Source organism: Colias croceus, chromosome 2 (genome assembly GCF_905220415.1).
Source record: "Colias croceus chromosome 2, ilColCroc2.1".
In the NCBI taxonomy this organism is placed as follows: domain Eukaryota; kingdom Metazoa; phylum Arthropoda; class Insecta; order Lepidoptera; family Pieridae; genus Colias; species Colias croceus.
In genome coordinates, this window is record NC_059538.1 from 6042206 (window position 1) to 6070180 (window position 27975).

General features: G+C 30.6%; 1 protein-coding gene across 1 annotated transcript; it reads left to right on the plus strand.

Annotated features, from left to right (window-relative positions):
• LOC123705654 lies at positions 1-27973 on the plus strand. The gene is made up of 3 exons (XM_045654551.1): positions 1-156; positions 26045-26750; positions 27067-27973. The coding sequence occupies exons 1-3, from the start codon at positions 151-153 to the stop codon at positions 27288-27290; spliced, it is 936 nt and encodes a 311-aa protein (XP_045510507.1). The 5' UTR covers positions 1-150; the 3' UTR covers positions 27291-27973.
• The last annotated feature ends 2 nt before the right edge of the window (positions 27974-27975 follow it).

Consider the following 27975-nt stretch of genomic DNA (forward strand, 5'->3'; position numbering starts at 1 on the left):
GTCGCCTCGGTAGCACCTATCCACCATGTGAGGCTTTCCGACACGCTACGTAACTTTCAACTTTTACCTCGACATTAGAGGGTCTAAAGCAATATAACCCTAGTGTTAGTTCTCCAAATAGTTCAAGTAGTTCCTGTGTTTTAGGAAAATATGAAGGTAAGAACTTTTTTATTTGTATTTTTACGTGCGTCATCGTCATATATAATTTTTTTTCTTCGTAAATTCAGTCATAGTATTAATAGTATTAAGAATTTGTCTTTAAAAAATAGACCATACGTCAAAACCTTGATAATTAATTATTTAAAATAAAATAGTCATTAAAATGATAATTACTTAATTTGTAAAGTTTATCTTGTAATTAAATATAAATGATAAAGAGGGAAACTTAATATGACGTTTTTAACTATAATTTTGAACGTTACTATGTGGGAAAAATAACAATATTTTGATGTTAATAAATTACGACGCATAAGAAATACCAGAAAACAAAATTATTAAATTAAGAAACGGCATTTTTAATCATAAGTGAATGTTATACAAAAAGTATCTACTTTTAAAAGAAATATATTAATACTATCTTACCGCCCGCGGCTTCGCCCGCTTTCTCTAAAACGATTTGAGATTTAAACTATCCTATCTCTCAAGTTGGATCAAACTGCACATGGTGTGCGAATTTTATTATAATCGGTTAAGAGGTTTAGGAGTCCATTGAGGACAAACATTGTGACACGAGATTTATATACATATAAAATAGATAAGATAAGTTTTGCGGACATGCTGAACATATTGTTAGACATTTAGAAGAAAATTAACTGCGTTAAAAACAACCGACTTCAAAAACGGAAAAGTAAAAAATAAAAAAGATTTGATATTATTAATTGCTACATATTATTTAGATGTGCTATTTATTAAATAGGTTTGATGTCGGTGCACGGGCTTAATACTAAGTGCTTAGTGTTTGGCACCGACTTCAAACCTATTTAATAAATAGCACATCTAAATAATATGTAGCAATTAATAATATCAAATCTTTTTTATTTTTTACTTTTCCGTTTTTGAAGTCGGTTGTTTTTAACGCAGTTAATTTTATTTAATACTTTTTAGTGTAATTTTCAACACGAATCAAACGAGCCCAAACTCGATAAAGTTGAGTCAATATATTACTGAGTTCCTATGGCCACCTTCCGATTCCATCATCAAATCAGCTCTATGTCATGATAATGTTTCATCGCTATCCAATTTACACACTTATACAAAATTTCAGCTCAATCGGTTACCGGGAAGTGAATCAAAGTTACTTGCTACATTCCAATTAAGTCATCGAGTACAGACAAAAATGCTCATAAAATAAAAACTACTGGGCCTAGCCGAATAAAATTTTTATGGGACCAATTCGTCACCATCCTGCATCGAACAAAAAAAGAATCACGTAAATCGGTTCAGAAACCTCGGAGTAATCGGTGTACATACATAAAAAAAAAAAAAAAAAAAAAAATATATACCGGCCGAATTGATAACCTCCTCCTTTTTTTTGAAGTCGGTTAAAAATGAAAATGTTCAGACTGTTAATATTAATTTAAGTGCCGTATATATTAAGGTAATTCTGATATTTAATTGATTTAAAATTTTAACTATCTTTGATTAGTTTATCACTATTGTTTTCGACGATTTGTTTTTTTTATCACTTCAAACGTTCAGAGGGTTATTTACCCATTGATTTGGCCCTTCCAAAAGTTGAGTGAGGGGTTAATAAACTTCCTAAACCCTTCTCAAATCTCAATGCAGATTTTACCTACAGATTTACAAAACTTTTAACGAGAATATACTCACATTTTCTGTTCAGCGTTTGCCACGTCATAACGTACACTGAACAAATAAAGAGAGAGCTTTCCTAACTTTAATATTAACTTTTGAATAGGCTTTTTCACCTCACAGCCACGAATCTAATAATAAACTAAAGGTAATTAAGTATATTTATCTTTACATTCAATAGTTTCCCTTTCGTTCCTAAATAAAACGAAATAAAACGCTCATTCAGGTTTCTCATTAGACATCATTATAAAGCATAGAATTTATCAAAGGCAGATAAATCCTGTTCATCATAATTTTTTTTAAATAATTATCATGACGATTACGATAATCATAATAACGTTACTTCAAATTATTCCAGTCGGGGTATCAATTAGATATAGTTTTTATTAGTTAACACATTCTAGTTATTTATGGTATGTATGTTCGTTAAATTACAAAAATAATAACTTTCTTGCTTGACGGTGAACAATAGGAGGGAATTAATAAATTAAATGTCAATGACTTGCATACCTGGATTCATTATTTATTAGATAAACACTCAAACAATTGAATAGTTTCTCTATATACGAGAATCGCGACTCCAATAATCTTTATATTACTTACATGTCTTTATAACTTATAAAAATACGAAATTGTCTAATCAAGGTCTAATCTATGTCAACGTTGTAAATTGTGATATCACGCTTGATACGCTGATCAGATTTATATGTATTTTAATAATTTATAAATAGAATGAAGGGAGTGAAATATGAGATGACATATTCCCCTATGTATATTGGAATATGATTTCCCTACATAAAATTTTGTATGAAAGGTGGGAAATAGCTGACTTTTATCTAATACGCATAATTGATGCAAGAAATTTAAGTGAAGGCATAAACCAATTAATTTTTCAATTTCAATATTCTGTATTATTGTTTTATCCTAAAATAGTACTGACAAGAACTTGTTCTTATCGTATGTTTAAATAAAAAAAATGGTAGCGCCAAAAAACTCGATCTGTAAATGTTAATACTACACCCTATTTATAAACTTTTCTGATAAATAAAATGCCGTCTTTTTGTGTATTTACTAATTTATTAAAAGAAAATCGGAAAAAAATACGGAAAATATTTGATATACACGCTCTACAATTATTTGTTATATAAAACTACAGCATTACATTTTAATTGCATACAATTTGTCAATTTGGTAAAAAAGATATAAAATTCAAAAACAGAAATGAAGCCTTTGACAATAATATCAATTAATTTTGACAGTAAATACAGTAATCTAATAAAATGTTAGTGTCTAGAATTACTTTTATTTTTAACTTTCAAATATTTGTTTTTACCAATATTTCAGTTAAATCTATCAACATAATTAGTTTGTCAAATAATAAATTACTTATTCACATACCAAATACCTATACAGTAAATCGATCGACATCTATTTTAGTTTCTGACATTTTATAATATACGTTTTACGTTATAAATATACTTCTTATATGAACTATTAGGTACGTAAAATATTATAATAAGCAGCTATCAGTTTTACTGTATCTAAAATTATTAGTATTTTAATTTTTAATGAGTATGTATGATGACTAAAAAAGTATAGACATAGAAGAAAATAAGTTAATATGTGAAAGTACATAGTACATATATACTGTAGGTAACTTAACATAAAATACGTATTTTTAAATACATATTTTCTTTTTATGTAAGTGTAATAATTAATACGTGACTAAAAATATACATTATTTATAAATTTATATTTATATATATAAATTTAGTTATATATTTATAAAAATATACATTTGAATCAGAATTACATCGATAGTAGGTATCTCATTTCTACTAATTTAGCAATTATTCATACTCATGAGTTGTACGGATACTTTAAAAATATTATTTATATCTATATACTAATATTATAAAGTTGAAGAGTTTGTTTGTTTGTTTGAACGCGTTAATCTCAGGAACTGATTTACTGGTCTGATTTGAAATTTTATTTCAGTGTTAGATAGCCGATTTATCGAAGAAGGCTATAAGCTATATATCAGGTCAAACCGCGGGGCACAGCTAGTACATTGATAAACGTAGATCGTTCAGAAACACTGCAATTTAACTTTCCAACACGTGCGGTTTTTCTGGAAATCGCGCCTGGTATTACTGTCTTCAATTTTGATTGTTTCATTTTCGCACTAGTTAATACCATTCAATGCTTATAATTATAACACGATTGTGTTTTAATATACGAAGTTGAATTTGTGGTTAATTTTGAATACAACTAAATTAACTGAATAGGTAATTTCAAATTTCAATTGAATTGTATGCGGTCATGTCCTTCTTGAGTTTATATATTCGGTGGATGTAATTTATAAACAACAATAATATCTAGATATTAAATATACAGCAGATTGATGTGCTCAAAATCGAATCTTTCTTCGTATTCATAGTCTTAATATGTAAAGTTGTGTTTTACTTAGTATTACTCCTTGGTTCTTAAAATTCCACACATGTCCATTTACAAATCCTAGATATATATATATATATGTGGGGATGGTGTAAATAAAAAGTCAAAATCGCCCAATCGATTTATTTCCCAGACACCGGTTACTTATCAAAAATACATTTCAACAATCCTCCATTACCATTACATCGTACCAAAAAACACACAGTCAAGTCATAGACAACCAAAAATCTACAGTCTACAGATAACATATCCACAGATTAAATAATAGAAAAACACAGACTAAAAATAAAACTAGTAATCATGAAATACATCTTAATATTTTATCCTATTCCCACATATATGGGTATAACCCATGAATTTCGTCTACTAAGATTTCATTTGTCTAAGTTTTAAAATACGTTAAATTCCTCTCAGTTATTGAAGTTGATGAGAAGTTGTAGTCGGTTAAATAGTTCTGAAAAACATTAACACACGCGACCATTATCTTCAAAATCATCTAATAAAGTAGTCTTTACATCCATACCGTACTTTACTAACATGATAACTCACACTTCCCACACTCAATTCTGCTCGATTAGACGTTGCAGATACCTATTTAACACAAGTTAAAAAGGATATTGCAGTCCCACCTACGAAAAGAATTTAATAGAAATAATATTGTAGATTCGTAAATTACTTAGAAACACAAATATCTAAATAAATTTTCTGATGAGTAAACTGAGATTGATTCTCTCGATGATAAAGTAGCCAAAAAACATGGCCAATTTCTAATTAATATTTATTTTACGGTTACTTTTAATTAATGTGTATTTAAATCCTGATTTGTATAATGATCTGATAATATTTATAAAGAATCGTTAATTTTATTTATATTGCATCAAAGCGTAGCCAATTCGCGCGGGTATCAATGATTCAATGGGGTGTTATGAAGAATTCTTAAAAAGCCAGCTATTTTGTCTGTTCGCTATTCATTTTACGATCAGCAATTAGTACGCTTTAATGACTGCTATAAATTATTAAAGGGAATGTCTGAAATTTGATTAATTAACACTTTGGTAATTATTTATAGGCATAGCCAGTGAAAAAGAAGCTCAGACATCGTGTATAATATCTGTGCCTCCAGTGAATAAGGGAATAACTCAAAAACAGCACTTTTCAGGAGAGACAAAAAACTATATATCAACACTAAATCTTTATAACTTCAAATTTTTAAGCTTGTATGGGTAAGATATGATGTTAGACTTTAGTTTTACATATAAACAGATATTGTAACAACCCCATAAATATACTTTTTTCGTGTTTTTTTGTAGTTGTGGCCTTATGAACGAGTACTTCATGGAATAACTCAATGTATTCACATAATTTTTTTTTTGCTCATTGCAATATAACGACTTATGCCCTAAAGCACTATGTTCATAGTCGCATAACACGACTTATATTATTGACACTTTTGGTTTTATAGAAATAATGCGACTTATCATGCTTGAAATTTGTGTACTTTATGACTCAATTGAAGCCTTTTAGTGGAACAACCATGCATGTAGCTTGAAAAACGAGTGAAATCAACGGATTTTTTAACGTTTTTAGATATAATAAAAACAAAACAACATTTAGGTGTTTATGCATTTAATCCTAGAAGTCCAATCTACGTAAATTTGATGTACACCGCGGCGAAATATCTTTGTCTTTTCTATATTTACCATCGAATCACTTCGAAATCCAGAAACAACTCATTAGCCGTCGAGACCTAGCAGTACATAGTTGGCTCTTCCCGGTAAATTCCGCCATTTTGTAGTAAAGAGGATGTTGTACGTCATTTTGACGTATAATTGGGCTTTTCGTAACTTTTACGATTGTTTAAAAAAATTATTTTGTAATTTATTTGAATATTTTTTTTTCCAAGTCACGTTTTACATGATATAGTATTATATACTATATATTGAGTATAAAATAGGATCCAGAAAACTTTAACACTAGGACGAAAAACCTTCAATTTTAGTAAATGACTGTTGTCCTCCGCTGGATTTGGACTCCAAGAAAGAGGATTGGGTGGCTGAGATGTTGTCTGGTGGTTATAAACGAATATGTGTTATACATTGATGATACAAGCACTATAAAGAGTTAAGAGAAGCTCGAAAACCATATTCCTGTATGTTCAGTTACCTTACAGGGAAAGTAATAGGTGGTCTGTGGCGATATTTTACGGCATGATATGAAATTTTAACAATTTCTATATCTTATAATATCAAAATAATATAGATAAATAAAGAAAAAACAATGAGCCGCAGAGATTTTATGAAAAAATTAAGCACAATTTGAAGGTGCCTTGGATGCAAATACGACTTGAAGAGACTCTACAAGACTGGTTTTAATTTTTTTTTCTATGCGTCTATAATTATAGTATTATTGGTTAGATTAAATTTAAAAAAAAGATTAACAACTAGTAATTTTTTATAAAACTTACCCAATTATAAGAAGAAAATATAAGTTTAACATTTTTGTTGGCTTTTTTAGATAATTCAATTATCGTTCTGTATTTATATAAACAAAGAGTATATTATCATTAAATGCACTTAATGTGTTAATTAAAACTGTATTTTTATCAATTGCAAAAAATAGTTAATTTCCATAGAAATATTATTAGTATTCCAAGTTGATTGATAAATACCTTTTTTTTTAAATATAAAGATTTATTGTTGCATATTTATTGAAAAAACGATTGAAAAATATTATTAAGCAAAAAGAAATAGTGTCTGTTGTTTCCGTGCAGTATTCAAATAGACCAATTACAACACGGCATTAATGCGAAACTGTCTCATGTCGTCACTTGAACCAATGACACTAAGAGTTGTTCCTTTATGCTCATGTTAGAAAAATGACACAAATGCGTTTATATACTAAAATAGTGTTAGCACGGATGGAACAAAATGAATTATGTCTTTATTCAAAAAGTATAACTACACATACGTCCTTGTGTTCGTGGGTTATTTTGACTCGAGACGAATAGTTCCTTTGCGATTGCCTAAAATGATGGATAAGGTAACTTATACCGTTAATCACACCCTACTTATACCGTTTGGGTCATTCGAAAAAATGGGTTAGGATGCAGCTAGAGATATGTCCTTTTGATATGTTGTGTATTTTGACGAGCTGAATCCAATGGTGCAATAAAAACCAAAGGGAATAACTCGTCTTACTCCCTTATTCACTGGAGGCACAGATATTTTCCATTCTAAATAATACCCAATGGGCACATTGGGTCGATTCTATTTTTACAGTTCAGTTGTTGCAATTTATTCGAACCAAGGTTTATTAATTATGTACCTAGTAGATTTAAATATAGGTACTAGGTACCTATTGCAATGAAGTATTGTTTACATACCATTTGTGCATATTATTCATTTAGGTTTTGTGCATATTATTCATTTAGGTAGAACAATGAAATGCTCGCAATTTTTTACCACAAATAAAAGCTCTATTTCGAATGCAATTCTCTTTCATTCATTCAAAAATAATTTAAATTAAATTAGTTGAATACAAATTTTTAAAATATAATCCCTACTATGATTTACGGGTAAGAACCAAGAACAAAATATAAACAAAATTGGAATAACTACATGAATCATACTAACAAAATATTTCATTCAAAGTATGATTTTATCGATTCAGTGCAATTTTATCAAATGAAAGCATGCATAGTTTTAATTAAGGATCACTGTCATTAGTCGTTTTTATTATGCCATTAAATTAAAATGCATTACATACCTACAATATCGATTTTCAGCTAGATACCGACTACAAAATATAATAATACAACTATTCACAGTAGAGTCACAGATTAGATGTAGAATTACTAGTTTAACATTTTGATCTCTTGTTTAGCATCGTACTATTTGAAAACTAAACACTATCAAATCTATATCCTCAATTGTTTTAATATTGCATGTTTGAAAATGTAATGTATAGTTTCACTGAAAACCAAATTATAAAGTATCGATAATAGGTATATTTTCATCAAAATATGAGTATGTGTTACAAAAAATAATAGGATTAAAATGGGGTATCCTAATTGCATTAAGTACATAAATACTATCAAATATATCCTACTGAAACCTAAAACTTTACTTTCCGTGATTACGAGAGAATAACCGCAGCAAAAGTGTAGCGGTATTCGTTCACTCAACATGAAAACTGAGATGAAAATGTTTTATCGGTTCCACATTCCGTAAAACATTAAAAACGTTAAGTGGCAATACAATCCACAATCCCCAGCATTTGAGACATAAACTTTAAGTGTTGCGTATTGAACAATTCCCAGCTCACCCATCAAATTTTACGGGTTATGTCGCCTGCTGTAATCACTTTATAACAAAACCTCAAGGTATTGTCGGAACAAATAAAGCACTGCAAGCTAAGCCCATAAAAGACAATACATCCATTTTCCGCAAGCCAAATGGCGTCGGTCTTTATGAAACCATTAACTGACATTATTGTCAAAGCTTTTATTTCTTTTGAGCATTATATTTTTGTAACATTGTTCAGGATACATTTGTTATGGCTTGGTTATGGCTGCGAATACGACATTTTAACACCATAAGATTTGTAGCATGTGAATTTACACAATGTTTTACAATTTGTTATTTTTATAAAATGCATAATTCTGAAAAATAAAATCAAAGAACTTTAATTGGACAGCTAGATGGAGGTATTATGTAAATTTGAATTAATTAGGATATGATTGGCGTGTTAAGTATATTACTCAGCGTCGTGATTTCCATCATAATCATGTTTCACGGAATGGTATCTAATAATTCCTCATTATTAATACGTGTATAAAGTCTTGACTTCAATATTATCCAAATATATATTACTTACAACTTTTCTTTGTAACATTCTTCAAAAATTATCATTAGGTAATTAATAACAAAACTTCAAGATTCAAGAGCATGTTGATGTGGAATATAGGCACCTACGTAGAATTTGGGACAAATTTAATTGATGCATTCGAACTATGTAGTCGTGACTACGCATAAAGTATAGGTGAAAAAAATCAACGAATTTGATTTGTAAATATGTAACTAAGCTCTGACGTGGCCTTCTACATATATATATCATCTATATAGCACAGTATTAAAATAATATTTCCTACTGTAATACTGTGTCTATAGTCCGTACAAATAGGCTCCAAGATAAATTTATATAAAAATATATTTAAATAAACGTTATTTTTATACTCCCAAAGTTCCTTAGTCAATCAGAGTAATTGTAAACAGGGGTGATTAGAAGCAACTCTCAATAAACTTTTAATGTCAATAACTCTTCTTTTCCAACTGCCAATATTTTTTTATAACCGATTAGATCAAAAAGAATTTTTAAAAACGTTTTGCAATTTCGAAAAAAGTTTTAAGTTCGAGTTGTTGCGCCAATCACTCATATTATGTATCTAAACAATTTCTCTGATAGGCGAATTTCAACCTAAAAGTATACCTATATCTCCAGACGAGAAAAAAACTTATAACAATTTACTTCCGTAATAATCCATAGCGGATGAGAGACGTAGCGCCATATTTACGCGTCAAAACGTCGCCGATATAATATTATGTAACAACATGCTTGAATGACCCCTTTTTACGTAAATATACCTTATACCTACTTTTGAAACACTCAAGTACTAGTAGTACAAAAAAATTGGACTTTTTGTAACAAAACTTAAAAAATTATAAGAAATAATAATAATTGGAAATTGACATATGAATATTATTTCAGCTTATAATTAAATGTACATTCATCTGTTATCAGCCACTGTTATCACACACAGTATTAGGTATTTTTCTTTAAAAAAAAGTTGTGTATTAAATTATGTACAAAACTAAATGTTTTAAAAATATACGCACCTACCAAAGCCCACGTAGAATCATATCATAGAGTAAATAGCATAAATCTTCACATTTTTTTTTAATAATTAATTCATAACCATGGATACAAGTCCTTCAGTCGCAATCTTAAAGTATAAATCTTCACAATTTTAACCAAATTGCCATATTCAACTGAAATGAATCATAATTTGTTGAATTAATTAGATCATACTCAATTTAAAAGCTACCAATGCTTTTAGTGGGACACAATATTTCATCTATAAAACTTATTATTCGTGAGCAAAATTAACTTCATGAGAGTCCGTGCTTTTCATTTCATTACCCTAATAATATTCATTAACCGTTCACTTTTCCTTATCGTTTACACCTCGTGCACTTTGCTCCGTGAGTACTTAAGAGTTAAGACTTCTCTTCACAGCGAGGAGATAATTTTTAATGGTCCGGTTTAGTTGCAATCTAATAATTGTAATAGTTAATATAAATTCAAAACAACGACTTTTCGTATACTCTCTTCATTTCGAAAAATCTTCAAGTTTTGGTTTTTGTTTTCGACTTTATGCGTAAAAGCAACTGCTACTATATTTATATAATAATATGTAGGTATTTTAATACAAAAAGAAGTTCCAAATATATTTTTTAATAACTTAAGTTAATCTCAATACATTAAGTTGTAATTTAGTTTTCAAATATAGGTACATTGTGAAATCTAAAAATATTCTCTTAAATAACAACGATTTTCGAATAACCTTAGTGTAAGTATTCCTATTTACCAATAGGAATACTCACAGTATCAAGAAACCTCTCAGCCATAAATTCTGCATAAAATGTGCAGCCAATAATGGACTAGGTATTGATCGGAAAGCCAATCAGCTGATTTTATTTCTTGTAAAACTCATTCTGATCGGAATCCAATAGTGTACCTTTAACAAAGTTAAATATTTGCCTTAAAAGCCTCCAGTGGACGTCAAGCTGCGGGTACACAAATAAGCTAGATTGTCCGATGAGATTTGCCGACGACTGATTTAGTAGAGATTGCACTTAAGTGCATTTGAGCTAGAAATGAGCCACCCGACCGTCTGCTTCCTATGCTATGTTCATTTAAAAATTTCTTGCTCACTTTATTTAGTATTCGAGTGGAAAATTTTGAAACAAAACATTTTAAATTGTTTTTTGTTTTTTACAGAAACTAAGATTTGGGTTTGTACCTACAAAGTTTGTCGTAACAAAACTTAAGTGTCCTTATAAAATATAATCTCATTTCAATTTTTCTATCTAAACAAGAACATGAGAAAATCTCGTAAAATTGTTTATGCATTCAAAAAATATTCGAGATTACTCACATAAAAACGGACAGAAAGGACAATCATCAACAAGCGATTTTATGCCTATAATATCACGGGTCTCCAGCCACTACTATATAATTCCAAAATTTGTTTACGCCATTCTCAATACATATAAAAGCCGAAACCCCTATTTATTTACTGGGTTAAGCGGTGGTTATGTCGCGTGTTTCTTTATGGTTCTGTCCCGATTACAAGGTTTATAAAAAGGGTGAAGATTTTTTGATGTTCCTGGTTAGTACTTCCGTCGACCCTTGTGCACTTTGCAGAAATTGCCGAGGGTCGGGATAAGTGCTGTTTCTCACTCGATACACACTAGCTTAAACAAGTTTTATGTGTAGGTATAACACAAACGGTATAATACAATCGAGGGACTTTCTTATATTATAAAGAAACACGATTTAAATATTATCTACATTATTCAATTTGCACTAAATCAGTTTAACGCGTACGTTTTAAATCTATATCTAAAGGTAAATAAATATATTTTGTTAAAAAGTTAAGCAGTGTAGCGAAATTATACAATTTTACAATAAAGTACTACCTAAAGCGGTAACTTATACCGCTTACTACATTTATTTTAGTACATAACTCGAATTATCAAAAACCACAATTCCTGTTTGTTATGTTTTCCTTTTATCTTGTCACATTGTTTAAATGTTAAACGCATCTAATCAAACACAACCTGCTTTTGTGTAAATTAGGAACGCAAACACATACACTTTATAGAGAAACTTCAAACGTAGAGCAATTTTGTGCTTGATTAAACACTTATATACATTCCACCACGACCCAACGCGAATTGGAAACTTGAGACATTTACACATTCAGCATTCAAATAAAGCCCAATAAGTAATAATTATTATGTTATCTACTGAATTACTGTTTCAAATTTCATCATGAGATGAAAAACATTGAGTGCTTGTGGACTTTCATTTAAATAATATGTTTCATTCATCAAAAAATGCGCAAAATTATTGTTCTTTACCGATCTCTATTAATTTAAACATGTCTTAATATTATAAACAAGAAAATAATGAGAAATTCTTATATAAAAATACACACAAATCTTTTTTAATTATGCTTCGTATCACCAACGTGAAAGTGACTCGTAAGGGCTTTTCAGTTATAATTACGACGGCTCTATGGTACTTCACCATATACGTTTGCTATGCCTGTTTAAATAGGCCTAATAATTTAATGGAATTAAATTTGTCCATTCCAATTAACGGTGACATAAAAATGAGATCATTATCTACCTACTTGTCCTTATTTTTATAATAATTATTATTTCTTATAGGTTGTGGTTGATCGATAGATGTGCGATTATGTTTTTCTTTGATAACATATAAGTTATAGTTAAGATCATTTATGTACTTACTTAGATATTGAAATCAATTATTATTTTTTTTCTTTTCAAAATTGTTTTTAATACTGACATTAGAGTTAAGACAAGAGGCACAAAGAATATTCAAATCAAAATTTTAGTAGGTACAACTGACAACACTCTTTTCTAACATTTTGACTAAAGGTTAGCAATTTGTACACGTGGACGTTTCTTTGACAGAGTAAAATACCCATGAGGGCGATATAAATCGATAGTTTAGCAGCGCATTAAATTTTTACAGTCCGTTGAATGGTCAGCCACTTCGACTACGTCATATTGATTCGACATTTAATGATTTTCCTCAAATATTTACTTTCTTATTGTACCTATTTATTGAATGGCTATCCCTCTACTATCACTCAACTGAATTGAACATACGTAACGGATTGGCTGCTTTTAAAACGTTTCAATTTTACAAGGGAATCCTATAAGTGTATTGTTAATTAGTTACTGGAATGTCTACTAGCTGCTAGCTACATTAACTTTAGATAACATTAATTTAAGATAGCAAAAAAATAGACTCATACAAAAATATGACACCAATAGATCAATACGAGAATCATGTACTGCAAATAGGTACCTTCATCTTCTTAAATTATCAAGAAGTAAGAACTGAATAAATAAAAAGGTGTTTTTTTTTTCAACAAAACTCACTTCTAATTGCGTATTCATGAACAATAAAACATTTATCCATGTTAATTGTTTTCAAATGATTTAGTTTAAAAAGCGTATTTATTTCACTAAGCAAAGAAAGGGACAGTTCACAGTCGCGAACCATTGAAATATTTTAAGCTCGATGGTCTCGTTAACACTTCGTTAAGTAAAATACATAACATCAAAGACTGTAGGCCAGGCTTTATGATACAGCTCTTGGAATTTCTATAATTATCCATCGTACTTACAATAAAAGTGCATTGTTACAAAAAATGTAAAACAACGAAATCAGAATTTAAAATAACATGGACATGTATTAGAAACTTAATAGATTACTGTATTAAAAGCTCTCGGTCTCTTTTCACCCAACAGACTTATAATTTTAATCAAAATACCTCATGACAGTGGAATGTAGAGTGTGTTCATACATTCTTCGAGATAAATGATTACCAAAATCTGAACTTAACGGTAGATAATATATAAATAGTAATTACTAATTACCCACCTATCACAAAAACTTTACATGACAATGGAGAAGAGAGAATTTCCATGAGGTAGGTATTTAAAAATTTTTCGTAGCCATACATAAAGATCGTTTTTCAATAACCATACATTGTATACAATACAATAATTTAATTATGCGTGCATTGCATTTTGTACCCTGGCCAGGAAATTAAGATGAAATATATGAGTTAGCAAAAGCTATTATAAAAGCTGAATACCAGAAACGTCCGAGTACCTATCATCTCTTCAATTATACCCGGAAACGAATTTATAGCTTGTAATTTGGCCTGCCACTTGGTGCACAAGCTGACTAAATGGATTTTAAAGTATCTTTATAGAAATTTATTACTTCATCTATTTTCTGAGGACTTGTTTTATTACGTTTAATTTATGAATCTTTTCTTTGCTCACTGAGTAATAAATGCCTATAGAAATTTCTAGTAATAGTAAAAAGCATGGTATGATAATCGTATTGTTTAAATTTGGCTTAAATTATTATCGCAAGGTGTTTATACGTATAACAAGCGTATACCATACAGATAATATGTTACATAGACTCTTACATAGAATCTACCCTGTCTCCGAAAAATGTCAGCTTGAGGTAAGTACCGTGTCAGTTACGTGTAGATATTGGATTTTACACTGGTGTAAATATTCTTAGATGTTATCTCAGATTTTAAAGTGTGATATTTTTCGCCAAAATTAGTTATGTTTAACATTTTTAGAATCAACTATGGTTACTAAATATATTATATAACTAGCGGTCCGCCCCGGCTTCGCCCGTGGTATATATTTACATTTTCTCTACATAAGAACCATCCTCGTACTTCAAGGAATATAATAAAAAAAGAATTATCGAAATCGGTTATACCCAATAAATAAATAAGACCAACCACCCAATAAATAAGAAGGATATGTAGATACTTAATTTATTGTTGAAATCAATGACCTCTTCAGTGGGTAGGTTATTCCTCATTTCATGAACTCGTTTTGTCTCTGAGCCCGTTTGCCAATAATACAGAAACAGTTTCATTAGTAATTTGAGAGAGATTAATAATAATAATTAAACAACGCCAGTGTTTGATATCAAATATTGGGTCATTAGTTCATTACATATTATTGATGAAACATATTGTGTACCTGATCTGAATATATAACATTCACGCGATAGGTGTAATAATTATATTTTATTACATTGCCATCCAATCAAAGAGCAGACATGTAAATAGGTTATATTTAGTGGTTTATTTTGAGAGACTACTTTAACAGAAAAATATCACATCTTCATCTTTAATATCTTAATGTGAATCTTTTATTCACATCTCATAGTCATAAAAAAAATCTTGCTGCACTGTAAACTACCCGTTGTCTTGACAAGAAATTGGGTCATCTGTTAACAAACATACTTGGGTAAAAAGAAATATCACTCTTTGAAAAATCATAGAATTTCGCATCCAACTAGTGACATTTATATTCACACAATGAAGGAGTTTTCATTACACGAGATTTAGATAGCGTATCATAAAGATCTTGCACGAAAAATAAATAGGTACTCTCAGGACGTAGCTCATACTGAATGTTACTATTGTTTATTTCGTCTGAGCTTATGAGCACAATATTTACTGTATTATTATGAAAGTACATGACGTACAAGATTTGCTATCTGAAAGTAGACACTGAAAAATGACTATCTAGCGCGATTACTAACTCAGTCAAATAAATCTCGTGTAATGAAATGTTCTTATATTTTACAAGCACATATTTTATATGATGATACTAAGAAAAACCTTATTACATAGGACATAAGTGCTCATTTCGAGAGGTCTTTCTGATTTTCGATGAATCAATATACATATTTACCCATGTGCTATAGGAAAAAAAATTGATTGAATTAAATGGAATATGAAGCGAATACGTTTTCAATCTTCAATCCCTGTGCTGTATGTTGATATATTCAATATTCATACATCATAGATATACATGACACATCATATCCATTTAATAACGCTCCACAATTGAGGAAAAAGTAATGGTTTTAAGTGAGAATTAAAATAGTTAGAAGACTATTTAATCCTTCTCATATTTATTATAATATTGTCTGTGTAAACTACAGATAGAAAACCAATAAATAATACGAGTATAACAATATACATTGACACACACTTGAGCTTCGTATGAAAAACAGAAACATTTTGGTCGTATTTACGAAGAACAAATACAATACGAATAGAGAAATTTCGACAGCCCTCAAGTTTATCTAGACATTGGACTTTGAATCAAGACAATATAACATATCAGACTATATCTTCAAAGCAGCTATATACATTGTATAAATAATATTCATCTCCATGTTTAGAGAGCCGCTTATCTGAATACTTCAATGAAGACATAAAGTGAAGACGTGCCTTATCATCGAATAATTATATCTCGTGTTTGCCAAAAATCGAAAAAGCCGTCTATATTTTTTTAACTACGTCATACCAATGTCGCCTCGTTTGTTAATAGCAGATAAGAGCAGATAGCCAGATAGCCCATTTATCGAGGCTATATGATATATTTAATCCAGCAAAGACCAAAAAAACGGAGCAATGGGGTTATAACCGCGAGGCACAGCTAGTGACACGTATTTATAAAAAATTACCATCAGTATTGAAGGTAAGCCGTAGATCTCGGCATAAGAAGTCCTTTTCCGTCGTGAGTAACGAACTGATAGTACATAAAATTGTTACCATAATGAGTGAATCATTACAACTTGGTAGAATTTAGTAATATACAGTACTTTACCTAATGGTATTTTGATTCGAACAAGCATATTTTAACCTACGTCGACAATTACTGCTCCGTGGAAATGTGTAGAAATCTATGTATGGAAATTAGGCGAACAGTTTAAAGCACATTTTCAAAGCTTTTCTTATTGTAATTGTAAACCAATGTATATGAAGTAAATAATGCAAAAACATTGCAATGTATAAATCTAGTATTTTAACCTACTGGAGTGCGAGAGTTTATGCATGTTTTTGAGTGATTGGTCTGAGATTCAGGAAGGTTTCTGAAATAGATTTATATCGTTACCATCTCATCCTCATCATATTATATTTCTTGTTGAAGCTATTTTCGTCTATTTTGACTGACCGTTTGGCTTGGTTGGTAGTGGCCCTGCCTTCCAAGCCAGAGGTCGTGGGTTCGATTCCCACCCGGGGCAAATATTTGTATGATGAACATAGATGTTTGCTCTGTGTTTGGGTGTTAATTATCTATATAAGTATTTATTTAAAATTATATATTATGTATGTTTATCAGCCATCTGGTTTCCATAACACAAGCGAAAGCTTAGTATGGGATCAGATCGTTCATCGTGCCGTGTGTGAAAAATTGTCCTGAAATATTTATTATTATTATTTTGCATCAATTTTGGAATGGAATTGGAATGGTTCAAAGCGTTTATTTATCAAACTCGGCAACTGGCGTGAATATCGTATCGAAATTGACCTAAAATGGAATCAAAAGACTCATATTATCACAACCGAAGTGTACGCTTAAATTGTTTTATTGAGTAATGTTGGGTTAAATCAAATTTACCTTTACTGAGTTACACTAAGGACCCGAGCTTTTAAGCGGCAGGTCAATTGAAGCGACCGTCGTAATCATAATGTGGTGATAATTCATAGGAATCTTCAATATATCCAGGCATTAAATAATATATTTTTGTTTTGGGGCGTAGTCAATTGGAATTGTAAACACATTTTTTCTTTTTTAAAGAAATCTCTTATGATTTCTTATGTTTTAGTGTTCAAATTTAATTCTAACTTCCACAAAATTCTATTACAATAATTTCAATTAGCCATGTTATTCCTATATTATACTCGTATATTCCTATATTATACAATATACACACAATTATACACTATATAATAATATACGAGTAAAATATAAAGTATTATACAGGGTGTAATCGTTAAGTGTGCCCAGGCGATTATTCCGTAACTATTGCAGATATTTATCGAAAGCCCTTTACCTAATGAGTAAAATGACAATAATATTTTTTTAAAAATAAAACGGGAAATATCCAAAAATTTTACACCAAACACTCCCATACATTTAGTATGAGATATGACTATCCTATACATGTAATATGAAAAATTTTGGTTCTTTTTTGAATTTGTGCTTAAATTAATAAAAATTCATTTAGAAACTGTAAATAGAGCTCTATGTGGAATACAATGGTATTCCTAAACGAGGACGTCACTTCGAACATTTGCTTGGAACACAATATGTATGGAAAATTCAATGTATGGGAGTGTCTAATGTAACTTTTTTCGATTATTGACATTTTACTCATTAGGTAAAGGGCTTTCGATAAAAGTTTAAAGTTTTATGATATCTGCAATGGTTACGGAAAAATCGCCTGTGCACACTTAAGGATTACACCCTGTATAGTGTATAATACTACACTTACCTACTTTTGTAAGTTACTCGTTACCCATAGATATCTCAATGTTGGCACCCAATCTTCGTGAATTTCATCACGAAATGCGATTTTTATCTGACTCGAGATTGAGTGAACACATTTGAGACCCGAATCGATGAGTGACAAAAGGAACAAAGAATTATAGAGAAGAGGTTACAGTATATGGAATTAAATCACCTTACATCTTTGACCTTCTAGTTAAAATAATTTGCATTGCTATCGCTTCATCGCGACTGTTATTCAAATCTAAATACCTAAATCTGCATCGCAAATAATTGATAAATTGATTGTCATATTGTTCTAGTCGATTCTTTGCATACCGTTTTTAAGGAAAGGTGATGTATTTTGAATAAATTTCAGGAAATGTTGTTTTATTGCTTTAAAGTGGATTGAGTAATTCTTTGCTCATTTATAATAAAATAAGTATTAATGATTTTAGACATTCAATTTTATATTATAATCAAATACATTTAATAAAAGATAGTCAGTATTTAAAGAGTATCTATAATAATAGCAAAGAAAATAAAATAGCATCTACTCTATATAATGCCTCACTTTTATCCGTGTGAATTTGTTATGATTGATGCCAATCATTTCCTAGCATATGAAAATCACAAGAAATACTCCTCCTCTAAGTCCTCCTCCTTCTAAATATAGTATCATATTTTACATGCCGAACCTCAACCTTTAAATTATGTTTTATGTCTAAGCGAGAAATGTCAGAAAGGTAATGGAGTGAAAAATTCATACAATTTGCTGCATGTCGCTTTTAAGGCTCTATTTGGAGTTTATAAAACAAATACTAATAAAGTTATATGTATGTAGATTGTAGGTATTGATAAATACGTATGTTTCTGCCACAGATGTCACAGACTTCTCTGTCGGTAGTTATTTCAGGGATCAAGAGAAGGGGTGCGGAAGAATAAAAACAACTTTTTCGGCCGGACATAATTTATTACAGCAATATTACATTACTATCCTATATACCTAAGTACTATGAAAATAAATCACGAGACGTGAATAAACAGTCGTATACGTGAAAGGTCAATAAATAGTTGCAAAACCTTCTTTGGTGAATAAAAGCAATTTGAAATCAACGGCAATAAGACGAAACTTTTCCTACCGACTAAGCTTGTTCCATCCCTACAAATTTGGAGATTACTATCACAACGGTTTGAAACGTAATAAGAGTTTAGGCAGCTTACTCTTGACTCTTTTCAGACTAGATTATATTACTTTATTTGGAATGTCTAATTGATTGAATAGTTTTTGATATGATGATGATCCCCACTATGATCTGGTAAGATCCCATTGTTAAGAAATTGCGCGTATTATGTACAAGGGACCTACAAAATCACACAAATGGTAACAATGATTTTCGTATGCTTACAATGTATCGTATAAAATCTTTCAGCTAGATAAGCTGCTGTGTTGAAATATAAGTTTAGATAATAGAATTTATTTACCTTTACTTCCAAGGGAATCATTTTACTCCCTCGTAATGCGGAATGTGTGCGAAAATCATCGCATACCTTTATAAAAGTATGTTTATCTAAGTGGTATCTTTTTGTAAATATTTTATCTGAAAAAAATGCTTTCTATAATTATTCTGCCTGAAAAAATTTCTGCGCTTTTGCCTAAGCCACACTTCCTCATTATGCGCCGCCCATAACAAATTTGACCTATGAATTTAAAAAAATGAAAGAAATATAATAAGTAGATACTTAAAAAATGAAAATTTATACAAAGAAATGTTCAAATTTTTATTATCGAGTGCCTTGATATTTGTTTAGATACACCATCTAAACAAATATCATATTATCGCTTACCATCTAATTCCTTTGTCATAACCTGCCATTTGGCTGCGGTTTCGATACATGAAGTTTAAGATATTCTACTATCGTATTAGTGCCGTTTGACTCGGCCTACTGTTTCTAGTAGGAACTAGTAGGAAACCAATGTTAATGTGGTTTGTATATTACTTACCATAATCTAATTTAATGTAAGTTTCGTTCAGCATCAAAGTGCTCTTAAATAAACAGGAAACCGAACTAGACAGATCTGGATAACTGTAATTAGATAAAACTTGCTAGGTGTGAGCACAAACTTTGTAACGTTCATCAGAACTACATCAAACTGATTTTGTCCTAATTGTTTCATGATTAACACCGCGTACGGAGCTCCTTATATATAATAATAATACTTAGGTATAAGTTAGCTTGATATATAATTCTTATGTAAAACAAAAGCTAGCTAAACTCGCATCTTCATATCAAGCTTGAGCAAGCAATCATCTGTCATATAAACGGCAATGAAAACATCTTTAATTTTTTTAAATTCTGGATGTTGTATTAATTATTTTTAAAGAAACACGAGACTTCATTAAAAAGAATATTTTTCTGGAAAAAAAAATAATTGTATAATAAATTCTATTTCTTATTTCAGGCTAGTAAAAATTTAAATTTAAAAATTCAGAAGACTTTCCTACGACCTATAAGATAACCACAATAATAATAATTTACAACGAACCCTAGTTTCACACATGTGACGCCGTACGGTTTGCCATAAAGATTTGGAGTCGTCTTTCTTTTTATTATTCACTTTATGTTTATCTGGAATGTGTTATTCCAGTTAGCATATTCTTTTTACAGAACACAATAAAAAAATTTACTACCGATGTATCAAAATTGAAACTACAAATAAATATCACCAAAAGTCCTATAAAATTTTGACCTAAGCCGCTTCGGTGTTCATTGCCCCTGCCCATTCTACGTTTATTCCTGGAAGTTGAAGAACTAAGCTATTGTTATCATACAAAATGTACTTACATATAAACCTAAAAATCGTATGTTAAAGTATTTCTAGGATCTATGAGTCGGCGAGCTTTATGGTGCTATAAATGTGTCAATTTTGATCGCGTTCCATTGTTATATTGCTACCACATATTTCATGTACGGATGGATGACCCGGCTACCTTCATATTTTCCGGCCGTAAACTACAAGTCGGTCAAGGCAAAAAGAAAGACGTTAGTATTGAATTTTCCACGGATTTCACTCTCTCAAATTATTTTTGTAGTTAAATTTTTACTAGAGTTTTCGGGCCTGACATGCAGTTTATATATCGTATAGCTAAATTAGTGGTCCTTAAATTCAACAAGAATATTTTAAATCCGACATTAATTAATTTGAAAAATATTTTCAACATATTAAATACGTTGTTTATGTATCTGACGAAGCAAATAAAGGTATTATAATGGAGTGAAATAAATTTTGTATAGAGATTTTGAAGGAATTTATAATATTAAAAGAATAGGCTTTCAATATACGATGAAACCGAGATTATGTATTAAGTAATCAATTTAACTTAAGTTCGTCTGATGAATAGCCATTAATTAAAGTCAAATCAATTTATCTCTAGGCTTATCGATGTCGACAAATTTTAACAGTATAGGTACCTACTCTTGTAACGGCGACGATTTCGATTATACCAAGATTTCTACTTGATGGATATAATATAATGGTACTCAACTATGTATTTAATTAATTACTACCTACTGAAGCAGCCTTTAATATTTGTCGAGTATTGATTAAAATATATGAGATAGGTACATAATAATTTCATAGCGTTTGGAAAACGGTACTGTTCAAGTCCAAAAAATATGTCATAAGACATTTTATTGAATTCAAGTTAACTCTATGCGTTATAAAAATATCTCATCTCTGAAATAATATTATCTATAACTAGCTGCTCCGCGCGGTTTCACCCCTGTGGCTCCACCCCTGTTGGTCGTAGCGTGATGATATATAGCCTTCCTCGATAAATGGGCTATCTAACACCGAAAGAATTTTTCAAATCGGACCAGTAGTTCCCGAGATTAGCGCGTTCAAACAAACAAACAAACAAACTCTTCAGCTTTATAATATTGGTATAGATTATAATCGCGACGTATGTAATGTATGTAAATATGATAAACAGTTGTTTCCATTTGGTAGCCAGTAAGTATGACTATCAACATTCCACAGTAAAAGTATGTTGTGACACAGTTCCACGCTTTCAGCCCGCTGGCTCAAACGACTCGTATCTCAAGTTTCCTTCAGTAAATGTTCAATGTTATCGAGCGTCAGAACTAGGTATACTTTTATGGGTCCACAAGTGTACCACGGTGTCGTTTCATTTGATTACTCTTTCAATTTTAAGCACATTTTATGCAAAGTCTGCATGGAGTTATATACAAAACGTCGCGTTATAGTATATATTCTATGATATAACTGAGCAGTATAGTCGTAGCTACTTAAATTACCTTGAATAGGTACCGGTACCAGTTAATAGATATATCAAACATTAGATACGTTAATAATGCCGTTGAATTGTATATAATTGGAAGGTTGTTAAGAAACCGCCTAACAAGTACAACACGAAAAGAGTGAAATAACCCATTTATCATTTTAAACAATTATTTTTCCTAGCTGTTACGAAGGAACCTTGTAAATATACGCAGTGAAAAGCAATTAGGTTCTGTTGTCAGTGGTCGTTAATCAGAAGCTGTTTTCAAATGCAATTTAGTTTCCTTAACGATATCTTTTGAAACTAATGTAGGTTAAAGCTATAAAAATGTATCAAATAGTAAGTACATAAATCTAAAGTTACTAAGAGTAGATACCTGTATTTCAGCTTACAGTCTTACACCAACCGACGTCGGTATTAAATTATAAAAAAAAATTGTTGTTCATCAAACGGGGATAGAAGACCAAAATATAATTATTATAGTAGTAATACACTACTGGGTATTTACATCCTTTAGATTCAAGTATTTCCGGTAAAAACTACCCTCTACTTTATCAACAGGAGCTAGGTATAATCAGTAACTATTTTGTATCAAGTATTAATGTGATTAGCGCACACGGAATAGTTCTCAACAATTCATTATTTTTACATTATTGAACTACTTCATGAAACACAATCCTCAATATAAATTACTAGCTGCGTTCTGCGGTTTCACCCGCGTCGCTCCGCTTCTGTTTGTCTTAGCGTGATGATATATAATAATTATATGGCCTATAGCCTTCCTCGATAAATGGGCTACACAACTCCGAAAGAATTTTTCAAATTGGACCAGTAGTTCTTGAGATTACATTAGATTAAACAAACAAACAAACTCTAAAGCTTTATAATATAGGTAATACACGTAAAGCTTAATAATGTTTTTCATGGTTGAATAGTTAAAATTATTAAAAAATATTCTTTTGCATGTTTTATATGCTTTGTATAAACATAGTTTATATCAACAAAACAATCCATACTTAATATTATAAATGCGAAAGTAACTCTGTCTGTCTGTCTATTACTCAATCACGCCTAAACTACTGAACCAATTTTCATGAAATTTGGTATGGAAATATTTTGATACCCGAGAAAGGACATACTACTACGGCTACTTTTTATCCCGGGAAAATGACGCAATCCCGGAAATCCCACGGGAACGGGAACTACGCGGTTTTTCTTTGACTGCGCGGGCGAAGCCGCGGGCGGAAACCTATGTAATAAATAATTTATTAGACCCTTACTTCCTAGTTCCTACACAATGACTTCACTTTCAAGTTATTTGACCTAATAAGATTCCAAGAATCGATATAGTGAACAAAGTTTCAATTACCATAAAATAATATATCTACGGGGGTTGACTTCTCATTTTCACAAAAAGTGTAAAGAAAATTAAATTTGTGACGAAGCGAAAGTAGCGTTTAGCTACTATTATGTATTCTGTGACGAAAGATTACATACGCGTCGTTACAGTTAAAGGAAATTTAGAGCGGAGTCGCTTCGTCCTTTTATCTTAGGAGCTATGTTGCTGACTGTGATTCTAAGAGATAATTTTATTGCATTTGTCTAGACACTAACTAATGCCGGTTACGGATTTAGCGTCCCGCATGGAGCGATTCGTATGTAACCGATAGTACCATAATGCTATCTTCTATTGGACGTTTTCAGAGCTTTGTGTCTTACAATCTAATAGATTTATTAGATCTGGTAAAAACGATTTAAACCTACCTGTGAGAATTCATTGAGTAATGAAAACGCTGACAATGCATTGTGGGAATTAAGAAATCCAAGACGCGTTCACAACATTTAGTGGTTTACCGGTTTTGGAATGATTGGAATGAATGAATGAATTAATTAATTAATTAATTATTGGAATGAATGAATTGGAATGATCTTATTCATAAAATCCACAAACCATTCCTTCGTCTGAAATCAGCCAACCATAAACATGCACATCTGTTAACTGTGCGAGAAAATCTAATTTAGACAAAAGTCTGTGTTTCTAGGTCATCTGATACGACACTCAATATAGATATAGGTACAAAATTTGTAGACTCACTGAACAAATTTTGCCATTATCCTGTAGTTAATATGCCTGCTCTATGTATATGAACTAACTCCCTGATGGCGAGTATATCCCAATATATTTAAATCTTCTGGCCAAGAACTTAAAAACACTTCACAAAGATATAATATGCGAACAACAACTAATATTTTTGTATTTTCTAGGGTTAGGGTTTCCACGCTCGCTGTAAAGTGTTCGAAACGTCGGGAAAATAATAGAATGAATAAATCGCGTTCAAAATCCGTTAAAAAGTCTTTAATTTCTAATATTTTTGTATCAACATATGACAAAATGCAATCAACACCTCATATCTTGGTAATAGAGATAGGTAGATACTTAACTTCTTAGGTACCGCCTCTGGGAAAATATCCACGTGTCTACAGTTATTGACTTTCATAAGTTATAATGAAAACGTGGTAAAACCGTTTTATATCTCCTCTATTCAAAACATCGTCGCCCGAATGAAGGTCACGCCCGTATTTTTTCTGAAGAATCCGCCCTCACAGTGTAAACATTCAAATAATTTAAAACCTTAATTCACATTACGTCCCTCGTCGAGATGAAAATGTTTTCACAAATTACTCTCGTAACGTGTCAGAGGAATGCTTCATTTGGCCTCCTTTTATTCAGAGCCAAGTTCATTTTGCCAAAAATTCAAAAAATATTTACATTATCTAAACATGACATCAACAATAGGCCTTTGAAGTGTTTTGGAATATTTCATGAATTCAAAACCAAGAACATTTTTATAGAAGGACGTTACAATATTACAACATGAATAATGAAACGAATCGAAAAACGCTTTTTGTAAAGAATCCGTTTGAAAAAGTCCACTTACCTATTATTTGTCATAGAAGGATCCAATATACATAGTCCACCGAATTTAAGAAGGATTGCTTAAAATAAATACCTAGTTATAAAAATTTGCAAGAATATGCTCATTCAACATTTTTACTTCTTTTAAGAATAAGAGTTTTCTGAATTAGGTCATTATTAGTAGTTTTAAATACCCTGGCATATTACTACCATAGATATGATATGAGATATCGTAAAGCAAACCCACTCGTTTTGAAGAATAGATATATTTTTAAAACAATATGTACTTCATTTGAAATTGAAGTAGTTACTACAAATATTAACTAAAGTGAATTTCTTTACAGATGCAACACTCCTTGCTTCCATTATTATTACTCGCCATCGTAGCAGTTTGTTCAACAAATGAAATTCCAATGATGAATCGTCTCGACTTAGAAAATTTCTTCGAAAACCAAGACAACGATAATACATTAAATAACAGACTACAAAATAGAGATACAAAAAAAATAATTTTTAAGCGATTACACAACCGGCTTCCTCTATTAAAACCTGAAATTACAAATCTGATTTATGAAAACAAAGAAGGTAATGGAGACAGCCACATTTTACATGATCGCAATTATAAAGAATACAATTTGGACGATTATCTAACTCAAGAACTACAGAGAGAATATCCGAAGCAGACAAATAGTATACCTGTGCAATTTGATAGGAATCCGGAGACGATTACATCATCTAATCAAAATGGATTAGATAAACAACATGAGGAGAGCGATTTTGAGAAAATTCTTGATAATCGTTTAAATTTTTTTGATGATAAACAAAAATTCGCCCCATCTAGCCCATTATTGGTCTTAAAAATACGTTTATCATATTTAGCCAATGATATTATGCCTAAACTTCCAAAAGATTATAGATATACGGAACTAGTACCGCTTCATTCAGTAGATAAAAATAAAGAAGACGAGGCATACGATAAAATACTGCAAAATGACCTCGACTCAGCTGTAAAAGTTAAAAGGGAAGAAGCCGATAATACCAATGAAGCGGGTAAGCTATAATTTAAAAGACTATGACATTATGTAACTCTATTATGTATTAAATATTTTGTAGTTTAAAGAAACGTTAAAATATGGTAATCCACATCACACTACCACACCACATCTAGGTAAATTACTTGTACAAATAAAAAAAACAACAAAACTAAAACATATTGTTTATTTTATTTCTCATGTTTTATGACTTGTAACCAATGTGTTCATGCATTTTTAAATAAAAAGAATACAACTGCATCACTTCTGAATCTGAATACTGTATAAGTACCTACTTTATCAATTTATTAATGAAACAAATTACTTAATTCCAGAAACGGATACGGACAAGAATAAAAAGATAAAGAAGAGGATATTTTCACTTTGGAGCAGATTACAAGGTCTCCACAGGGGACACGAGTTGCACCATCGCAGGCATTTACACGCATTCTACGGCCTTCCCGACGACGGCGGCGGCGGCGGCGACGGTGGCGCCCTCACAGCCGAGACACGAGCGACCTTCCTGCGACCACCCGGTTCACCCTTAAGATGGGGTTAATTAATGAGTTCCCAGACCAATAGAACCTCATTATATTTTAACATAAGTATCCATATATTGGACGGTACACGGAGTAGGCGTAACAAGCTGAATAGTACAATAATTTGAAGAAGGTTTTATCCCGAATATTGACAGTATGTACCAACTGTTATATTCCTCAAGTTTTGAATTTTTTATGGACATTTTCAAATATAGATTATAAGACCCTTGTATATTTTTATGTATCGCTTAATATAAGGTAAATATTAAGACCAATGTTCCAAGCAATTTAAATGACGAAAAAAAATATTTCTCATGTTTTCCCATATAAGTTATATATTTAGTTAACAGTTAAGTTTATAGTTGTAAATATTTTACAGAAAGTAAATCCGACCTATTATAATAGACTTGAATATGTTTTAATGTCTTATAATTACACATTAATTAGTTAATTTCCTTATTTTATAAGTTTGCTCAAATAAGTTGTAAATGTTAATAGCTTCCTTGAAAATTGATTAAGTTTTAACAGATTTATATTAGAAGATATTCTGGTATTCTATACCTATATTATAAAGGTTTCCTATTAAATAATTATACTTACTCGTATCTAGATAAACACAAATAATCATCTTATAATAATATCGATAAATATATCTATACTGTGAACTATGACTCTATAATAATATGTGTAAATAAAACAAAGCAT